Consider the following 18882-nt stretch of genomic DNA (forward strand, 5'->3'; position numbering starts at 1 on the left):
AATGCACGTATCTTGGAGGTTGACTCAAGTCGGTAGGTACCTCGTCCTCTTCCTGCCTCATCGTTAAAACCTGCCCAGCGGCCTTCACCATCAGGCAGGAAACAGGAGTTTGTTTAGGAGCTTTTTGGTGGACATGCTCGTCCTGGCCTTTTTTTGCAGCCAGTTGTGGACCTCTTTGAGAGATGAAAGGACGAGAGCAGGAGGCCTTCCGTGTCTGTTGTTTTCCCCGAAAAAAAACGCGCCTTCCCTCTAGCCAGAGCTGGAGGACATTGCTCGACTCCGGCAGCGACCTTGTAATCAAAGTGTGGAAGAAATGTTTTGTTTTGTTTTTAAGATTTTGTTTATTTATTCATAGAGACACAGAGAAAGGCAGAGACACAGGCAAGGGGAGAAGCAGGCTCCATGCAGGGAGCCGGTCGTGGGACTCGATCCCGGGTCTCCAGGGTTTTTTTTTTTTTATAATAAATTTATCTTTTACTGGTGTTCAATTTGCCAACATACAGAGTAACACCCAGTGCTCATCCTGTCAAGTGCCCCCCTCAGTGCTCACTACCCAGTCACCCCCCCCCTCCCCTTTCTACCACCCCTAGTTCATTTCCCAGAGTTAGGAGTCTTTATGTTCTGTCTCCCTTTCTGATATTTCCTACCCATTTCTTCTCCCTTCCCTTCTATTCCCTTTCACTATTATTTATATTCCCCAAATGAATGAGAACATATAATGTCTGTCCTTCTCCAACTGACTTACTTCACTCAGCATAATACCCTCCAGTTCCATCCACGTTGAAGCAAATGGTGGGTATTTGTTGTTTCTAATGGCTGAGGAATATTCCATTGTATACATAAACCACATCTTTATCCATTCATCTTTCGATGGACACCGAGGCTCCTTCCACAGTTTGGCTATCGTGGACATTGCTGCTATAAACATCGGGGTGCAGGTGTCCCGGCGTTTCACTGCATCTGAATCTTTGGGGTAAATCCCCAGCAGTGCAATTGCTGGGTCGTAGGGCAGGTCTATTTTTAACTCTTTGAGGAGCTTCCACACAGTTTTCCAGAGTGGCTGCACCAGTTCACATTCCCACCAACAGTGCAGGAGGGTTCCCTTTTCTCCACATCCTCGCCAACATTTGTGGCTTCCTGCCTTGTTAATTTTCCCCATTCTCACTGGTGTGAGGTGGTATCTCATTGTGGTTTTGATTTGTATTTCCCTGATGGCCCTGGGCTGCAGGCGGCGCTAAACCGGTAAGCCACCCGGGCTGCCCTGGAAGAAATGTTCTTGAATCTTCAGCACCTGCTCTCTTTCTCTCATCTATTCTAGAATTTTGTGCAAGAGAGAATTCATTTTTGGCAGCCCGGGTGGCTCTGGTTTGGCGCTGCCTTCAGCCCAGGGCGTGATCCTGGAGACCTGGAATGGAGTCCTGCATCAGGCTCCCTGCATGGAGCCTGCTTCTCTCTCTGTCTGTGTCTCTGCCTCTTTGTGTGTGTCTCTATGAATAAATAAATAAAATCTTTAAAAAAAAGAATTCATTTTAGCACAGTGGAGGCCCTGCGTATCAACGTTTTCTGGTGTTCTGAGAAGAGCATCAGGGCTGTCACGTGTGTCACTTGAATTCAAGTCTGAGAACGAGGCTTTTATGAGACTGACGCGCTGCCTGCTGCACTAAGAAGGCACCGGCTGAGAACAAGGCTTTTAGACCAGAAGGAAAGGCATGACTTGAGGTTGACAAGCATGGTGGTGTTTGCATGTTTGCAAGTAGTAAGTGGCTGGAGCAGGGACATGCAGAAGGGAGGATGGGAGGTGAGGCTAGAATGGTAGGTTAGGGAATAATTAATTCATGACCAGGCTGAGGGGTGGTATGTACCTCAGAGAAATCTATAGGTATGTGGCTTTTTAACTGGCAGGGGAGAAGAGGAGGTAGCCGAATTCATCACTAGGCTGTGGGAAAGTTCATAATCTGGCTGTGGTATTGTGGTGATATGAAAAATAGGACACACACCCACAGATTCTCTGATAATCAAGTGATGGTGCTCCATTCCCTTCCCCTTGAGTGTCACTTGCTTCTATCAGATATGACACAGCAGACTATAGTTTGCACTTTTTTTTTTTTTATAGTTTGCACTTTGAGTATTTTTCACCCGCTGTGTCTACCCCCCGCCGCCCCCCCCCCTTATTTCCTTCTGTTCAGATTACTTGCTTTGGTGTAGACATCTACCACGTCCTGAGGCTACTCAGCCTGCTGCAACCATGGGAGTGAGCATGGAAGTGGATCCTCAAGGAGTCAGACCTTGAGATGACCACAAACTCTTGACAGGCTCTCAGCCAGGACCATCTAGCTGTGCTGTCTCCTGACCCACAGAAACTGTGAGATAATAAGTGTTTGTTATTTTTTTAATGCTTTTTAAAAAATATTTCATTTATTTATTCATGAGAGACACAGCGACAGAGAGAGAAGAGAGGCAGAGACACAGGCAGAGGGAGAAGCAGGCTCTATGCAGGGAGCCCGACATGGGACTCGATGCCAGGTCCCCAGGATCAGGCCCTGGATTGAAGGCCGCGCTAAACCGCTGCGCCACCTGGGCTGCCCAGTGTTTGTTATTTTAAACCATTAAATTTGGGATAATTTGTTATCCATCATAGATAAGTAATGGGAATTTGTAAACCTTCTGTCTTCAGACCCATCAACTGTGTTGACACAGAAGTCCTAGGAAGAGCTCACATCTAGTAGGCCCCGCAGCAACTCATTATCTTTCCCATAGGCCTGCTCGTCCTGTATTTTCTGTCTCGATTTATGGCACCACCAGCCACCTAATTCCTCCAACCAGAATATGGGAGTCATCCTTAACTCTCTTCCTCATTTTCCATACACGGTCAATACCAAAGGCTTGTTTATTCCTTTGTTCTTATTTTATTTTATTTTATTTATTTTATTTTATTTTATTTATTTTAATTTCAGAGAGAGAGAACACACAAGCATGAGCAAGGGGAGGGGCAAGAGGAGGAGCAGACTCCCCGCTGAGCAGGGAGCCCAACAAGGGGCTCAGTCCCAGGACGCTGAGATCATGACCTGAGGCCAAGGCAGATGCTTAACCTGAGCCACCCAGGGGTCCCTTGTTTATTCCTTTTAAAAGTCTCTTGCATTTATCTGATTCTTTCTGCCCCTTCTATCCTGTAGTGCAGGCCCGCATCTTATTTTCCCAGACTATCCTAACTCATCTTCCTGCCTCCAGTTGTACATCTTGTAGTCTGTTCTCCATCCCCTTCAATGATCTATATAATCTGCAGATCTCATCCTATCAAAGCCAATCATGCTTAACCTCCTTCATTTAGTTATCCTTGTCATGAGGATAAGGTATAGATTCTTCCAAGTGCCTTACATATATCTGAGTTTTCATCTGTTATCTGGGGTCCTATCTGGTTTAGTATTTGTCCTGAAAAAAAGTGTCCTAGTTTGAAAAATAAATTAAATGGTCATCCACATTAGGCAGGCTACCTTCCATGTTCCCGACTTCGAACACTTCCCCTCACTCTTTGTTTTAGATCCTGCTTTCAGCTCTGCACCTTCTACTCTTGTTTTTAAGATTATATATATATATTTATATTTATTTATTTATTTGAGAGCTAGAGCACAGTGAGATAGAAGGAGAAGCAGACTCCCCACTGAGCAGGGAACCCATGTGGAGCTCAGTCCCAGAGCCCTGGGATCATGATCTGAGCCAAAGGCAGACACTTAACAACTGAGCCACCCAGGCACCTTCCACTCTGTCTTCACACCTTCCCACGTGCCCTAACTTCTTCCAGAATGCTGCCACCTCCACAGTTGTTCTCCTGTAATTGGCTATTTTCTGTTTGAGGAGACGCTCTAAGAGGGCAGGAGAGGGCCAGTTAATGGTAGGAAAATGAGAAATGCTATGCTCACCACTGTATCCTAGCTCCTATCCCATATATGACATACTTGATGTTTCTTTAAAGAACGAATAATGCATTGGAATCGCCTGGGACAGGGCTTGGGTTGATGAGCACCGAAAACTACTGTGGTTTTCTAGGTACTGAGGTCTAATAGGGTGATAGCAGTAGGAAGATGTGTAAGTTTTTATCAGAAGGGCTCCTGGGTAGCTCAATTGTTTGAGCGTCCAATTACTGATTTCAGCTCAGGTCATCATCTCAGGGCGTGAGTTCAAGCCCCACATTGGGCTGCATGCTGCTGGGCATGGAGCATACTTAAAGAAAAAAAGAAAGAAAAAGATTTGATCAAAAATTAAATATACAAGGAGGTAAATTCAGATTACTCCCAAATTCTGAACACCTGGGCACATGGGTGGTGGTGTTAATACAATTTGGGAAGACAGGAGGAGCAGATTTGGAAAGAAAAATAGATTATTTTTCAGTATTTTGAGGTTGAAATTCCTGGAGGCACATCCAGGATCTGGAACATGGAAGAGAAGTTTCTTGAAGGAAAGGAATTTGGGACGTCACAGAGGGGACGGTTACAGCTGTGGATGGATGAGAGTACACAGAATAGGACAGGAAAAGCAGGGCTGTGCAGAGCCCCACAGTCCAGGAACAGGAGAGAAAGCCACTGTAAGAGCCTGAGAAATAGTCAAGGATGTATAAGGAAACCAAGAGGGTGTTCTGTTCACTCTGGGGCAGTGGGGAGGCGAGGATGTGGTGACAGCATGTCAGTACTGAAGGTGACAAGACATCCTGACAAAAAGTCATGCTGGTGGGCAGGTGGGTCACGGTGAGCTTACAGAGGCCCCTTCAGTGAAGGATGATGAGGGATGTCAGAGGTAGAGGAGAGATGAAACCTGGGCATATTGCCACCTTTTACTAGGAGGGCAACTGAAATAGATGACAAGATTTTTGTGTCCCAGGGAATATGTTAGAGTCCCAGTTCTTTCACCACCAAGGATAATAACGTGTGTAATGGCACTGCCTCAGCTCTCCAGTAGCATTTTGGTTTCCCCACAGATTGAACATCCATGGCCTCATGTGGCTTTGGGTCCCCAGGGCTCACCCACACGAGTGCACAGGGCGCTGTGTGGTGGGGGAGGCCGGATGTGATAGACCCATGGACACGGGTGGCTTATAAACTGCGAGGACAACAGTAGTAATGGTTCTTCTCTAGAGTCAGTACCTTGCTGTGCCGTGTGGTAAGACCTGCTCATTCCACCAGAACCGGAGGTACACACAGCGCTGGCCTGGCACACGGGGCACAGATGCTTGCTCCAGGCTTGGCTCTTCCTGGTCCACTGTCTTCTTTCCCTTGTCTGGGAGCTGTCCTTGTACTGCACATGTGTTCCTAAGACAGTGCCATGCTTCCTCTCTTTCCCCCTCCCTCCCTCTTGTCCTTTTTGTAGGTGCGTGCTGGTTCTCCGGAATCGTTCAGAGGATTAAATGAGATGGCTTCTATCTACATAGCACCCAGCACATACATAACAGCACGAGACTAGCCTATAGTTGAAAATATAATTAAATGGACTGGAGAGGAAACGTGCATCTCAGCTGCTGAAAGATGAAAGGAGGTGGTGCGCCTGTGTTCAGGCAGGGAGAACTGTTTTAAGGAACCTCTGGAGGGCGCCAGGAAGAGAAAGGAGGAGAGCGGGAAGTCACCAGGGGCAGTTAAGGGGATCCCCGGCAGCTGTATGGCCAGTTGGGCCCCAGAGGGACACCATGTCTCGCAGTCTTGGGCGTGCATCAGCCCCTCCTTGGACATGACTTAGGAAGAAAACGAATCCAGTCCACCTCAGCTTAGGGGAATTGCACTCCTTGAGGAATGTCCTATTAAGGCCAATCTAAAAAGTGATTTCTAGACTTACACAACATAGATTACGGAGACCAGCTATTATCTCTTACCGTGGAAGACAGGCAGCTGACAAGTGCTTGGAGGGCTGTGCTCTCTTAAGCAACACCCATATATAACTGCTAGATGTCGAGACAACTCCATGCCTCTTTACTCAAATTAGTAAGGTTTTCAGTAGCCACTATAAAATATCATGCTAGGTCATCAATGATGAAGGGTCAGTAAAAGAACTTTGAAAAGTTCTACATAAACATAATAAGTCAACTGAACAAGAAAAAGAATAGGAGTTGGTCCTGAGGTTTGAAAGAGTTGGATCAGTAGAGGTGCATGTCCAGTTAATTCACCCTGGCAACACAGAAGCCAGCTGGGGACAGTGCCACTTGGGAACAGGCATGACACGTCAGAGGGCGCACAGTGGAGAAGGCATTCAGGATTGCCTGGGAGATCAGAGGGGAGCTTGTGTAGTTTCATCACCTTTTAGGAGGACTGAATGGTCTGTTTAGTAATAAAAGCATTTAAACAGAAAAGATGAAACTTTTCTGTCTGGTTTATTTGCATTTGTAATGATAACTCCGAGAAGGCTGTATTTGCAGCCAACATGATGGAATCCTAACTGGGAAACAAAATTAAATCTCCCTTTAAGGAGGGATAAAAAAAATCTTGGGATATTCATAAAATAGAATGGTGTACTTGGCAAGAGAATAAATTGATAGACCCAGCAGGATTAATCTCGAAAACATGTTGCTAGAAAGAAGACAGCTGGGTGCATATAGTGATTCCATTTATGTGGAGCTTGAACCCAGGCAAAATGAACGTGTGGCAAAACTGTGATCACCTTGGCAGGAGGAAGGAATGGGTTGGAAAGAGTGGAAGTTTTTGGGGTGGTGGGAATACTCTGTTTTGACGTGGGTGTTTACATAATTGCACACATTCGACATTTATTGGAAGCTCAAGTTGTGTGCATTTCACTGTATGTAAACTTTGCCTTAATAAAAACCCTCCTTTTGTACACAAGTTCTGTCTGCTGGAACTTCTTTACAAATAGTAATTATTTTTAAGAATCTAATTCTTTCAAAATCTCTTGATCCTAAAAATGTAGTGTATTTGCCAGGGAAATAACATAACTGGTGATGGAGATTGCTTTTGTTCTAAGTAACCTGTGAAGTCTATAAGCAGTCACAAAGTGCTTGAGTACTGTGTCCTCATCCCATTAAAAGGGGTGAAATCACCAGAGTAAATCTCAGTCCAAATATAATCACACGATAAAGAATGCAGAACAAGTTAAATAGGTAATTTTCCTGTGATTTCCTCTCTAGCTGTTTTACCAGTAGACTTAGATGACCAATAGACTCTTAAACCACAGAGTAGAACTTTTTTTGGTAAAAAAAGCCTTAAAATTAAAATTCCTATAAATCCTTAAATTTTTAAACTATTTTTACTGCTTGTTTTTATATTTGGGCACGATCATTTCCCTGAAACAAAATGTTAAAGAACTCAAAGTGGGATAGGTTAAGAAAATGTGCAGCTAACATTAAATGTGACCCAGTACACATGGAGAGGGAAGAGGTTTTGCTTATTTAAAAATTATTTTATGTATTTGAGACAGAACATGAGGAGGGAGAGGGAGAGTGAAAAAAAGCAGACGCCCCACTGAACAGGGAGCCTGACTCGGGGACGTGAGCTGAAGGCAGACACATAACTGACTGAGCCACCCAGGTGCCCCTAACTAGTTTTTAATAGAAGGATCATATAAAAAAATCTTGATGGGGCGCCTGGCTGGCTCAGTCGGTAGAGCATGCACCTCAATCTCAGGATCATGAGTTCAACCCCACGCTGGGCATGGAGCCCACTTAAAAAATGGGCTTCTAAGAAAAAATAGTAATTGAATAACAAAAAGCACACTTGTCAGCTACAAGATTTTTGTCTCCTTGTTTTAACTAATATATTTCTAGCAGAAAACAGGAAAATATTTCATGCAAGGAATTTGGGCACACAGCCTTCAGAATTTAAAGCAGATACATAATCACAGTAACAAAAATTCCACTTTTAAGACTGAATTTGGAAGGTGAATATAAGGAAACAAAAATGTTTGCCACTGCAGTACATTACTGAAAATTCTTCATATATCTAAATGGCCTTAAATGGCCAGAGACTTAAAATAGATAACCTCATCACTAAAGAAGCTAAATATATATTTTCTGGGACCTGTTTTTTCCCCATGGTCAAAAAGACTAGTGTTTTTTTCCTGAAAGTCTTTTTAAATGAAAATACTGTAACTTGGTCATCATTTATTCTACTAGATAGGGTCTGTAGTTCTTCACTACAGAGCTACCGTGTCCGAGGTACTGATGCTGGTTTTCTGCTTTATTATGCATTGATTGGAAGAATGCGAGTCTCTGAAACTGCTTCCAAGGGCCGTGATGCGTGAGATCCCCTGGTCCGTCTACCCACCGCAGTGCAGTGCCTACATGTGGCTCATGTCCCGGCACGCTTAGAGCACAGGGTTGATGGGCAGGGCTGGAGACCTAGTCACTGAAGAGTAGAAGAGTGTGGTTAACTACTGTGGTTAATCAGAACCACTTGTGAACTCTTGTAAAACGGACTCCCTCTGGGCAGCCCCGGTGGCTCAGCGGTTTAGGGCAGCCTTAAGCTCGGGGCGTGATCCTGGAGGCCCGGGATCGAGTTCCGCATTGGGCTCCCTGCATGGAGCCTGCTTCTCCCTTTGCCTGTGTCTCTGCCTCTCTGTGTCTCTGATGAATAAATAGAATCTTAAAAAAATGGACTCCCTCCCTTCTGTTAACTAGCTGACAAGTTGTGAGCCAAGACTCCAGTGAATGTCAAACACCTCTACCACAGACACGATCAAAACCTTGAAGTGATTCCTTTCACCTAGGATGGTTTATGCAAGAACTCATACGAACTCATGCAATAAAAGGACGCAGGATTATACTGCTGTCAGCCCACCTACAGTGTATACGGCCTGTTTACCATTTCTGGTTTGTTTGGTTTTTTTTGAAGATTTTGTTTATTTATTCATGAGAAACAGAGAGAGAGGCAGAGGGAGAAGCAGGCTCCATGCAGGGAGCCCGACGTGGGACTCGATCCCGGTCTTCAGGATCATGCCCTGGGCCGAAGGCAGGCACCAAAATGCTGAGCCACCCGGGCTGCCCCTCCCTACTATTCATTTCTTGTCCTTAAGTATTTGGCTTCTTGATCACTATTAAAAATCCTGAATATAGGGGCACCTGGGTGGCTCAGGGCGGGATCCTAGGATCGAGTCCCTCATCAGGCTCCCGCAGGCAGCCTGCTTCTCCCTCTGCCTGTGTCTCGTGAATAAACAAATAAATCTTTAAAAGGAAAACCCTGAATAGAGAGAGTAGTACTTGAGACAGAATCACCAAGGTCTCCCCAACTCTGTTCACATAAAGCCACATACTGTGATACAGCTATTTTTTTTTTTTTAAGATTTTACTTCTATTAGGGCACCCCTGTGATACAGCTATTAAGCACCTCTCACCTGTTTGGTGTTTTTTTTTTTTTTTAAACTTTTTTTAAAGATTTTAAAATTTTTTATCTACTTATTCATGAGAGACACACACACACAGAGAGAGAGAGGCAGAGACACAGGCAGAGGGAGTCCCCTGACTTGGGACTCGATCCCGGGACTCCAGGATCAGGCCCCGGGCTGAAGGCGGCGCTAAACTGCTAGAGCCACCGGGGCTGCCCTGTGTGGTGGTTGTTAAGACTCAGTCACCTACAGGGCCCCTGGAAGTTGTCAGTTAAGCCTCTGACCGTTGGTTTTGGCTCAAGTTGTGATCTCAGGGTCTTGAGATGGAGCCCCGCATGGGGCGACAAGTTCAGTGAGTTTACTCTTCTGCCTCCCTCTCCCCTGCATCAAATAAATCTTAAAAAAAAAAAACAAGCAAGCAAGCTTACATAAGACTGTACAAAGCTTTGCATACCATGTGCAGGGAGACCACGCATTTGTCAGTCCCTCACGTGATCCGGCTCATTAGATCCCTCCAGATCCACTGGGAGATGGTGCTGGTACCTGTTCCCAATCAGGAACTGAACAGAGGACCACTGAGGCCCTCGGGCATGATACAGTACAGGCGATTGTAAACAGACAGACAAGTCCTTCAAAAGGGAAGATGACAATTTTTATTGTTATTACAAAAGCAAGTTCTTTTAACTTCAGTCATGTGAATAATTGCAAGAGCGGCTAAGGGCTTCATCCTCACACAGGCACCAAGTCAGGCACAGTAGGTAGCTACAAATCATAAGAAAAAGGTTTCTTGACCTTGGATCCCCACAGTTCCTACCTAGTCTGCCATACTTTGGAATTAGGTTCAGAACCTCAGCAGAGCTACTCCCTTCCCTTGAATTCTCTGGGTTTTTTTGTTTAAAAAAAAAAAAAAAAAGAGCCTAGGTATTGACCTACGCTGTTCTAGTAAAAACTAGTCACTAAGTCCTGGCCTGAGAGAGATCCACATTTCCTTTAGAGCAGAACAAACTAGGTAACTAAGGTGAGTTGACTTCCGAGAGCGGCTCCCTGGGGAGTCCCTAAAGTAGACAGGCCCTCGGGGCTGACCTCGGTCACCTGAAGCACGAGGATGGTCACCGGAGGAGCGCAGGAGCTCAGCTCCAGCACACTCTTCCCGGGCGGCAGGAAAGGAGGTAGCAGGGACTCGGGCTGACATCTGGAGCGCTAAGCGAATGTGCCTGGCAGAGGGAAGCCTCAGGAAGCACAAAACATCATTCCACCTTTGCCGTCCACAAATCTGAGGTTTCCGTGTTAAGTTTTAAAGGGCACAGTGGCATGTGTGGTGAGGCAGAAAAGACGGTTCCCATTCTAGGGGCTGCTCGAGAAATCCCAATTTTCTGCCTAATCAGACATGGTGCCTACCTGCTTTTCCCTTATGTTGGAGAACGTCAAGGTTCTAATCTCCACTCCCACACCTCCGGGCCCTTAGAACATTCCCTAGTAAACAACTCAGCTAGCAGATTACTGTTTCAAGGAAGCATAAGATTAGAGGTATGTGAAAAGTGTATTTATTGAAGGGAAGACTCAGTATGTTCCAGGATCCTGAAAATCAAGACTATCCTAGAACCAAAACCATCACAAGTTGAACCAATCTATCCGACCTGAATTCTGGCAGTAAATTGGTTCAAATGGAATCCACTGAACTATCACGGGAAAAAAAAAACAAACAGTCCCTATTCCACTTACTAGGAAATCTAATATAACCAACTGACTGCTAAATTTAAACCTAGTAATAAGTCTTTTGAGTTGTGCATGTATAATTACATTTATTTCACAAGCTGCTGCCATGGCAAGATCTCTAAAGAAACAAAGCATGAATATATCAGATGGCATTTTGCTAGAATCACTGAAAAGTTAGCGGGAGGAAATAGAAGCCACGTTATCTGGAGACAGAAAATCGTCCCCTGAATCCTGCTGATTGCTGTCTACCTCGCGTGTGTCTGTGAGAGGATTAATGGCACGTTTACTCTGATAAGGTAGGCCAACACTGTACAGAACGTCGCGTCGTTCTCCAGGCCGCTGGAGTGCAATGACCACAATTTTCAAAAGTTTCCAAGGGTTCAGAGTCGCCTGATGTTTAGAGTTGTCGTAAAAACTATTTGCCCTTCAACTACCTTACATCTGTCCCCAGAGCCACGAAGCCACCTTTCACGTGGTGGCGGCCTGTGAGGAAGTCCGTGCCAACGAGGAGAGAAGCTGAAGTGCTGCCCCATGGGACAGTCATCACAGACCTTGGGGTAGTGACAGCTGTGACTAAGTCTTCCTGAAGATGCCAGGGAGTTTAGCTGACTTTTTTTCAAGAGTTCGTCATGGAAGCAGTTTTTGACCATAGGTCCGCCTTTTTCTTGGGTTGCAAAACTGCATCTGATTGAAAGCATGACCCCACATCTCTGCAGCACTTGAGCTGAGAGGGTGCCAGGGACTGTCCGACTGCACCCCCTTGAAAGTCCATCCCACACTGAGAACGCAGTTCTTGTCGCTTAGGGAACTAGCAGGCAAGTACGAGTTCCCTCTTGTTACAGTGAACCACCTGTACTTTAACAATTTACAGAGTTTTTACATTCAGTTATCACATATTTCAAGACTTTCAGTTCCAAACAAAGAAATATACAAGGGCTTAAGTATTCAAGAACACTTTACTATTTGTCACTTAATTTCATGGCAATACATACTCAGTCCAACTCTTCTGGTTTGATTTTACATTGGTTTTCGCTGGATATAAGTCCATTTTGCAAATTAAAAACAAGAAATAGATGCTGTATTTTCCCCTCTCCCACAGCAGTAAAGGTTTAAAGTGGCAATTACTTCAGATGTTCATTAATGATACCTTTATTCTCAATTCATTAATTTAAAAAACTATAAATAATCTAGCATGACAGTTGTATACAGAACATTAAAGTAAAAAGATGCAAAGAAAGTTGTGATTCTAAGTCTAGATTCTAAGATCTATGCTAAAGCTGGAGGAAGAAACGTTTGGGTCCATATTACCCTCATCTGCAGCCAGTCAGCCTACGTTTGCACTGTCAGCCACACCCACAGTCCATCGGCACAGGACCTTGCACTGCTCTCTGCAGAGGCCCAGCATCACATGCTGCCAGTTCACGCCAGACACTGAATTTCCTCATCCAGATCACCAGCCAGGGTGAACTAGGAGTTAAAATGCATCAATTCTGAGAATACTTCCTAAAGAACTTCCAAGCCCATATTTAACAGTGCGTTTTTTTTTTTCATGATTAAGTAATCATTTGCACAAATGTGTAAAAGAATCCAATGAAATTTATATTTCATAATCTTTTCTATTTTAGAGCTAGACCCTTTACAGTTGGTATCCATGTCGTTTTGCTGGAGTCTTGGCAACATGCACATAATATTCTAAAATTGTAAATGTTTTAATAGCAAACAGAACTGGTTTTTAAAAATATGCTCGATTTAAAAATGGAAATCTATTTTTGGAAATAATTTCAACAACTCTTGAGCTTTTAAAGATTCATTAAAATCCAAGCAATTGCTATTTTGTTCCTATTAACTTGGAAGTACAAAAAGAGTCATTATGTACTGATTAAAGCTCCCGTATTTCCCAGAAAAATAAAAGCCCAGAGATTTTGCTGACATAATAAAATTTAGCTAAATTTCATGCAATTTAATAGCCGTGAGTATAGTTATAGGAAGCTGTAGGACAATAACTTTGCTCTGTCCATAAGATATAGCACCATTCATGAAATGAATGGTAATTCTATAGTTAAGAGAACAGGATTAGATTGTTTTATGCTTTGTGACTGGAAACAGTCTGACTAGGCTTTTCTTTTCTGAGGGAAGGGACTTGTCATTAAATGTACAATTACAAAAGTATCTTATTTAGAGATAAACCACAGTCTAAAAGAGGCCGTCTTTGATACATGATATCCCTCAAAATCAAGGGGGGCCGTCCAATAAACCCAAAAAGTGGCTCTTCCATTTCCCACTCATTCTCATTAAAAATTTCAAAGTCCTGTCAGTTATAGTAGAAAGTCAGCCTTCAGTCTAAAAACCACAGCCATGCTCCATTGTGGTTCGTCCAAATAACAGTTTAGCAAATTTCAGCTTTAAGAAAACAGTCAATTTCAAGTAACTGAGAAAAACTTCGATACTGTGCTTGATTCTACACATCACTGTTAACTTTAGTCTGTGCAGATTTGGATGGTTCTAAATAGGTGTTCCTTTAGTGGCCGGATGAGATTTAGCTTTAAACCAGCAAGAATCATCCAGCCTTTAAAATTACTGATACAAATAGTAAAGGAGTAATTTGCAGAACTGGCACTTGCAATGGATAGTTTTCATACTAGATGCATGCAGCTCTTATAAATGCTAAAGGAGGCATTTCTGCCAGGTCTCAACATGCTTGCTTTATTGCAAATCCCACTAATTTAACACGGTAATGGAATTTTCTGTAGGGGTACTTTTGTTACATTTTACTAATAAAAATGACAGTACGCTGTTCTTTTTTAAAACAGCCTACTGTGTTGAAGAAACCGTGTTGAATATAAATTGGCAGGAAATAGCTGGCAGACCTACTACTACAGCAGCGTCCCAGCGCCATACAGGTGTTTGATTGGACATATGCACTAACCACCAAAGTAAGGGGCCAAACTAACGCTTTCCTTTATACAAACTTGCACAGCGTTTGGAAATGCCTCATTTAAAGTAGTGGGGAGGGAAGAGTTTAGAAAAGTCCAAGTCATAAAATGTACTCAATTACTTGGTAAGTTAAAAAGCTAATGCAACAATGTTACATCCAGATAAAAAACGTTATTCAAAAGCAATTCAAATACCGAAAAGGATTTCAAATTGAATATTTTATTAACATGGTAGTTGTCTCTATAACATGTGCACACACTCGCACACTCAGAATGATCTGCCTGGGGGGAAAAAAAGACTAAGTATGCCTAAGGGGAAAATGAAAAATAAAAAAATTCCTGTAAGTTTTCATTATTGTAGGCAATTGTGTCCACATCACTTACAAAGCTATTGCCAAATCTGTCCAAGGAAGCAGAGTTTGGGAGGGGAAGGAAAAAAATCTGGGGGAAAATTCAACAGTGGCATAGCAGAGCTCTCAATATGAGAAAGCTGACATAATGTGGACTTTTGCTGTGGATTTTGTCTTTGCAAAATATGGGGAGAAGTTTGTCAATGGGCAGAAAATAAGAGAAGGCGGTGTGAAGTAGGCTTTTGCAGTCAATTTTCCTCACAGTATTGTGCAGGGTCATCAAGAAAATGCTTAGTCTTTCTCTGGAACCAGTTTCAGAACTTTCCCAATTGCAATGGTTTTACCTAGAAATGAAATTTAAAAAACAGAAACAAAAACCCTTTTCAGTAGTTAACAGCAAGGCTACATAAGGTATTCAAGCTTATTATTTTTTAAATCATAAAATTATTGTCCACAATGTAAATACTAATTAACTGGCTCTTCCACCAAAGTCATGATTTCTTAGTAGGTGTCTTTTAATAAATGGGTCTCTAGAGGGTAGGGGGAGCTGAAAAGAAGCTTATCCTTTCCTATATCACAAACCTAAGCCTGGACAAGTAAAATGTGGAATGTCCGAACCACGGAATAGTATTTGGCAATAAAAAAGAACTAATTACATGCCAAGTTTAAAAAACTAGACACTAAAGACCACAAATTGTATGATTCTATTTATATGGCATGCCCAAAAAAGGCAAACAGAGAAAGATCTGTGGTTGGCTAGGGATAGGAACACCAAGTGACTGTAAACAGGTATAGGAGTTTTTTTAGATGTTCTATGTGTTCTAAATATAAAATGTGGTGATGGTTGTACAACCCTGTAAATAGATTAAATTCATTAAACTGTACACTTAAAACAAATCCATTTCAAGGTATATACATGAACTCAATAAAGATGTGAAGGAGGAGTTCTCAGTTCTATTTATTATAAAGGGTAGAAATACCACAAGGTCATGTGAAAAACCTAAAAGGCCAAGCTACCTTTTAGGAAAAAAACAACTCTGGGATTAAACATTCTTGCTACTTTCTATCCACCGGATTTTGTCAGGTTCTAATTGGTAACTAAGTTTCTCATTTTGTTAAGTTAACAGGACAAACCCAAGTAACCAGGTTTGCCATTACCAAGAAGATTTTTAAGATAAGGACTTCAAAATAAAGTAAATACTGTCTCTGTACAGATTCCTCTGAAATAAGGTGGAGGAGGTGTAGTGCTTGTCACAGCTCCTGACGTGCAGGAGACCCAGAGTAAGTTTTCTGTAGAACAGAAATGGAATGAACACGTGAGGTGCTGATTCTATATTTCAACTGAACCACAATGTTTTAATGTAACACTTTCCACACTCCTAAAATAGTTATCTAAGTTAGAAATATTAATGATCCACAGAGAAACATTTAATAAGAGCCACTTTGTTTTCCTGCTACCAAAAGTTTCATGGCCACAACATAGGAAAAAGCAGAGCTGTTCAGATTCACTCAGAACTAGGGAGAAATGGACACCCACACAAAAAAAACGTAACATTAAATAAACCTGTATAAAAATCAGGTGCTTCTGAAAAAAAAAAAAAAATCAGGTGCTAACAGACCATTAATGTATGTGTTTCATGCCCCCGACATCAGTGTAGTGAATGTTTATTATATTTGATTTTAAAGTGTCTCCTGACCACAAAAATGCCAAGGTTTCTACTTCGGAGGCTTGCATGGCGAAAACTTGCCTTACAGGCTTAAGCCCTTCAAGATGGGCTTTAAGCACACATAGTACAAAGGATTTCACCATAGAAATGTCTCATTTAGTAAATAAAATAACTCTCAAAGCCCACTACTTGCAAATTATCAAAATTAAGATTCTTAATCTACAGCATACTGTTACAATGCATGGTCGGTTCTGTCTGTTCAAACCACTCAACTCATGAAACATTTATTACAGGAACATAATACAGAACACGCATCCAAGTTTTCTATGAACTTGTGACGTGCACCGTACTTGGATGGAACAAACTCGCATCCTAGAGATGCTACTAGGCAGCAGTGTAAATGCTTACCCTCGTCTCTTAAGGTAAAGCGCCCCATCTGAGGGAAGTCTTTAAAGGTCTCAAGGCAGATGGTTCCTGCTGTCCTTAAGCGGGCGATGCATACTTGATCTTGTTTCACAAAACGGGGTCGAGTCTTACTTTTTTCTCCTGATTTTTTGTCTACCAAGCAGATTAAGGCCTAGCCAAGAAAAAGGGAGGAGATCAGAATGCCAAATAAGAGAATCTTTAGGACAAGGAGTACAAATAAGAGTACATTACTGTTGCCGATCAGAAATTATCAAGATAGTCTTTAAACACATACATAAACAAAAAACCCCAATTAACTTAATTAAAGACTCACTGTTAATTAATTAAGACTCACTGTTATTTCGACTTCCTCAATACAGGTGTGAATATGCAGCACCGCATTATAACCTGGGCAGATGATGGATTTGTGCTCTATAATCACTATCTGTCAAACAAAAAAATTCACATCTTTATCTGTGGGGTAAAAAAAGAACTTGATGTTCTCTAGTGCCATATAGTACCACAAGAATATGGAACTCAGTCTCAACTTAAGTTATTTTTGAATTAGAAGTGCTGGGTCAGGTCGCCTGATATCCAAGCATGAACTCTGATATCCTTACCCTACTTATCTTCTTGGCCAGACCCAAACTTTAGAAACCTAGCAGGCAGACTCATTCTTCTCTGAGAAGCCTCTTTCTTCCTAAGAATTTAAGGTAATCACTGCCACTACAGCTACTTTTGTTTTGTTCCAGATGTGAACTTCTCATAATTTTATCCAGTTTTCAATATCTAAGATCCAGTAAAAGTAAACAACCTTGGGGATCCCTGGGTGGCTCAGCAGTTTAGCACCTGCCTTCGGCCCGGGGTGTGACCCTGGGGTCCCGGGATCCAGTCCCGCATGGGGCTCCCTGCATGGAGCCTGCTTCTCCCTCTGCCTGTGTCTCTGCCTCTCTCTCTGTGTCTCTCATGAAAAAATAAATAAAATCTTAAAAAAAAAAAGTAGACAACCTTGTATCCAAGCATCAAAATCTAACTTGTCATCCATCATAGCTGGTTACAGAACTCAAAAATTCTGAGCTACACCAATCATCAACTCTGTTATTCTTCTGTGGAAGTCAGGTTGCTAATAACAGAGAAATTGTGTTTTCCTGTCTGGAAAGGTACTTACCCTGAATGAGCAGACACACCCTGATTTCCAAGGCAACTGTGTTCTATTTCAGGGGAAAGACACCTTGAGCAAAATTCAAAAGGAACGTGGTGTGCCTAGCTGGCTCAGTCAGTAGAGCATGTGTCTCAATCTCGGGGTTGTGAGTTCAAGCCCCACATTGGATGTGGAGCCTACTTCAAAACCAATGAAGTAGATAAACAAATAAAATAAAAAGGAACTTATAAAAAATACCACCTCTTAAAGACCTCATGTGTGAGATCTACATCATGGTTGTCGTAATATGGTAGGATTTCAATTCCCCCCCTACACAGTGGTATGTCACCAATCAGGACAAAAGGGATTTAAATTCTAATTTCATTTAGACAGTAGAGATCACTCAATTACAATAACTAGTTTACCTGGGCATCAAATGTGCGTCCAGAATGACAAAGATTATTAGGATCACAAAGTATGAATCCCGGAAGAATCTCCTCCTCTTCAATTCCTTTCAGTCTGATTTTGAGGTTTTCACCTGGGGCTACAGAATCAGTTTCTACATCATCAGAAAGGATTCCGAGAACTTCCACATTGTGCTTAAAAAAACAAAACAAAACAATAAATGCAAGCCTGGAGGATTTCTGACATTCACTGCTCAGCAGAACATGAAGTGATCTGAATGTTCATTTAAAGACTTGCAGGTCACATTTTTCTGAGGTCATGTATTAGCCAAAACACTTACTTGAATATGAAACTTCATTACATTTGTATGACATGAACTTAATGAAAATCATATCCTAGAAATATGAACTGCCAATTAAAATATTAATTTGGGGGGGTGGGGGTGACTGGGTAGCGGGCACTGAGGTGGGCACTTGACGGGATGAGCACTGGGTGTTATTCTATATGTTGACAAATTGAACACCAATAAAAAATAAATTTATTTTAAAAAATAAAAAATAAAATATTAATTTGGCTTAATATCATATCCTAATAATTTCCAAATTGAACACAGTATAAACTAGCATTTGCCTTATCTTTTCAAAATTAAAACATTAAGTCTAACATCTAGATTTTAATTTTACGAATGTCGTTATTATGATTAGATTCTAGGATTTAATAGCACAGCTTCTATTACCCATCAATTCCAAATATCTGAAGAATGTGCTTCTCAAAAGATACGTGAACAATTAAGCTTTAAAAGAACACAGACGGGATCCCTGGGTGGCACAGCGGTTTGGCACCCGCCTTTGGCCCAGGGCACGATCCTGGAGACCCGGGATCGAATCCCACATTGGGCTCCCGGTGCATGGAGCCTGCTTCTCCCTCTGCCTGTGTCTCTGCCTCTCTCTCTCTCT

The 18882-nt window shown here is 42.4% G+C and overlaps 1 protein-coding gene across 6 annotated transcripts in view; it reads right to left on the minus strand.

Moving 5' to 3' along the window:
- Nucleotides 1-9939: 9939 nt before the first annotated feature.
- The window catches only part of GSPT1 (G1 to S phase transition 1), a 40052-nt gene continuing 31109 nt past the window's right edge, over nucleotides 9940-18882 (minus strand). For all 6 annotated transcript variants that reach the window (XM_077906670.1, XM_077906668.1, XM_077906665.1 and 3 more), the window contains exons 12-15: nucleotides 17947-18120; nucleotides 16736-16825; nucleotides 16384-16552; nucleotides 9940-14652 (exon numbers count right to left, since the gene is read on the minus strand). In XM_077906670.1, the coding sequence (XP_077762796.1) occupies nucleotides 14600-14652; nucleotides 16384-16552; nucleotides 16736-16825; nucleotides 17947-18120 (486 nt within the window). In that variant the 3' untranslated portion in view covers nucleotides 9940-14599. The remainder of the gene's footprint in view (nucleotides 14653-16383; nucleotides 16553-16735; nucleotides 16826-17946; nucleotides 18121-18882) is intronic.

This window comes from Canis aureus, chromosome 8 (assembly GCF_053574225.1).
Source record: "Canis aureus isolate CA01 chromosome 8, VMU_Caureus_v.1.0, whole genome shotgun sequence".
NCBI lineage: Eukaryota > Metazoa > Chordata > Mammalia > Carnivora > Canidae > Canis > Canis aureus.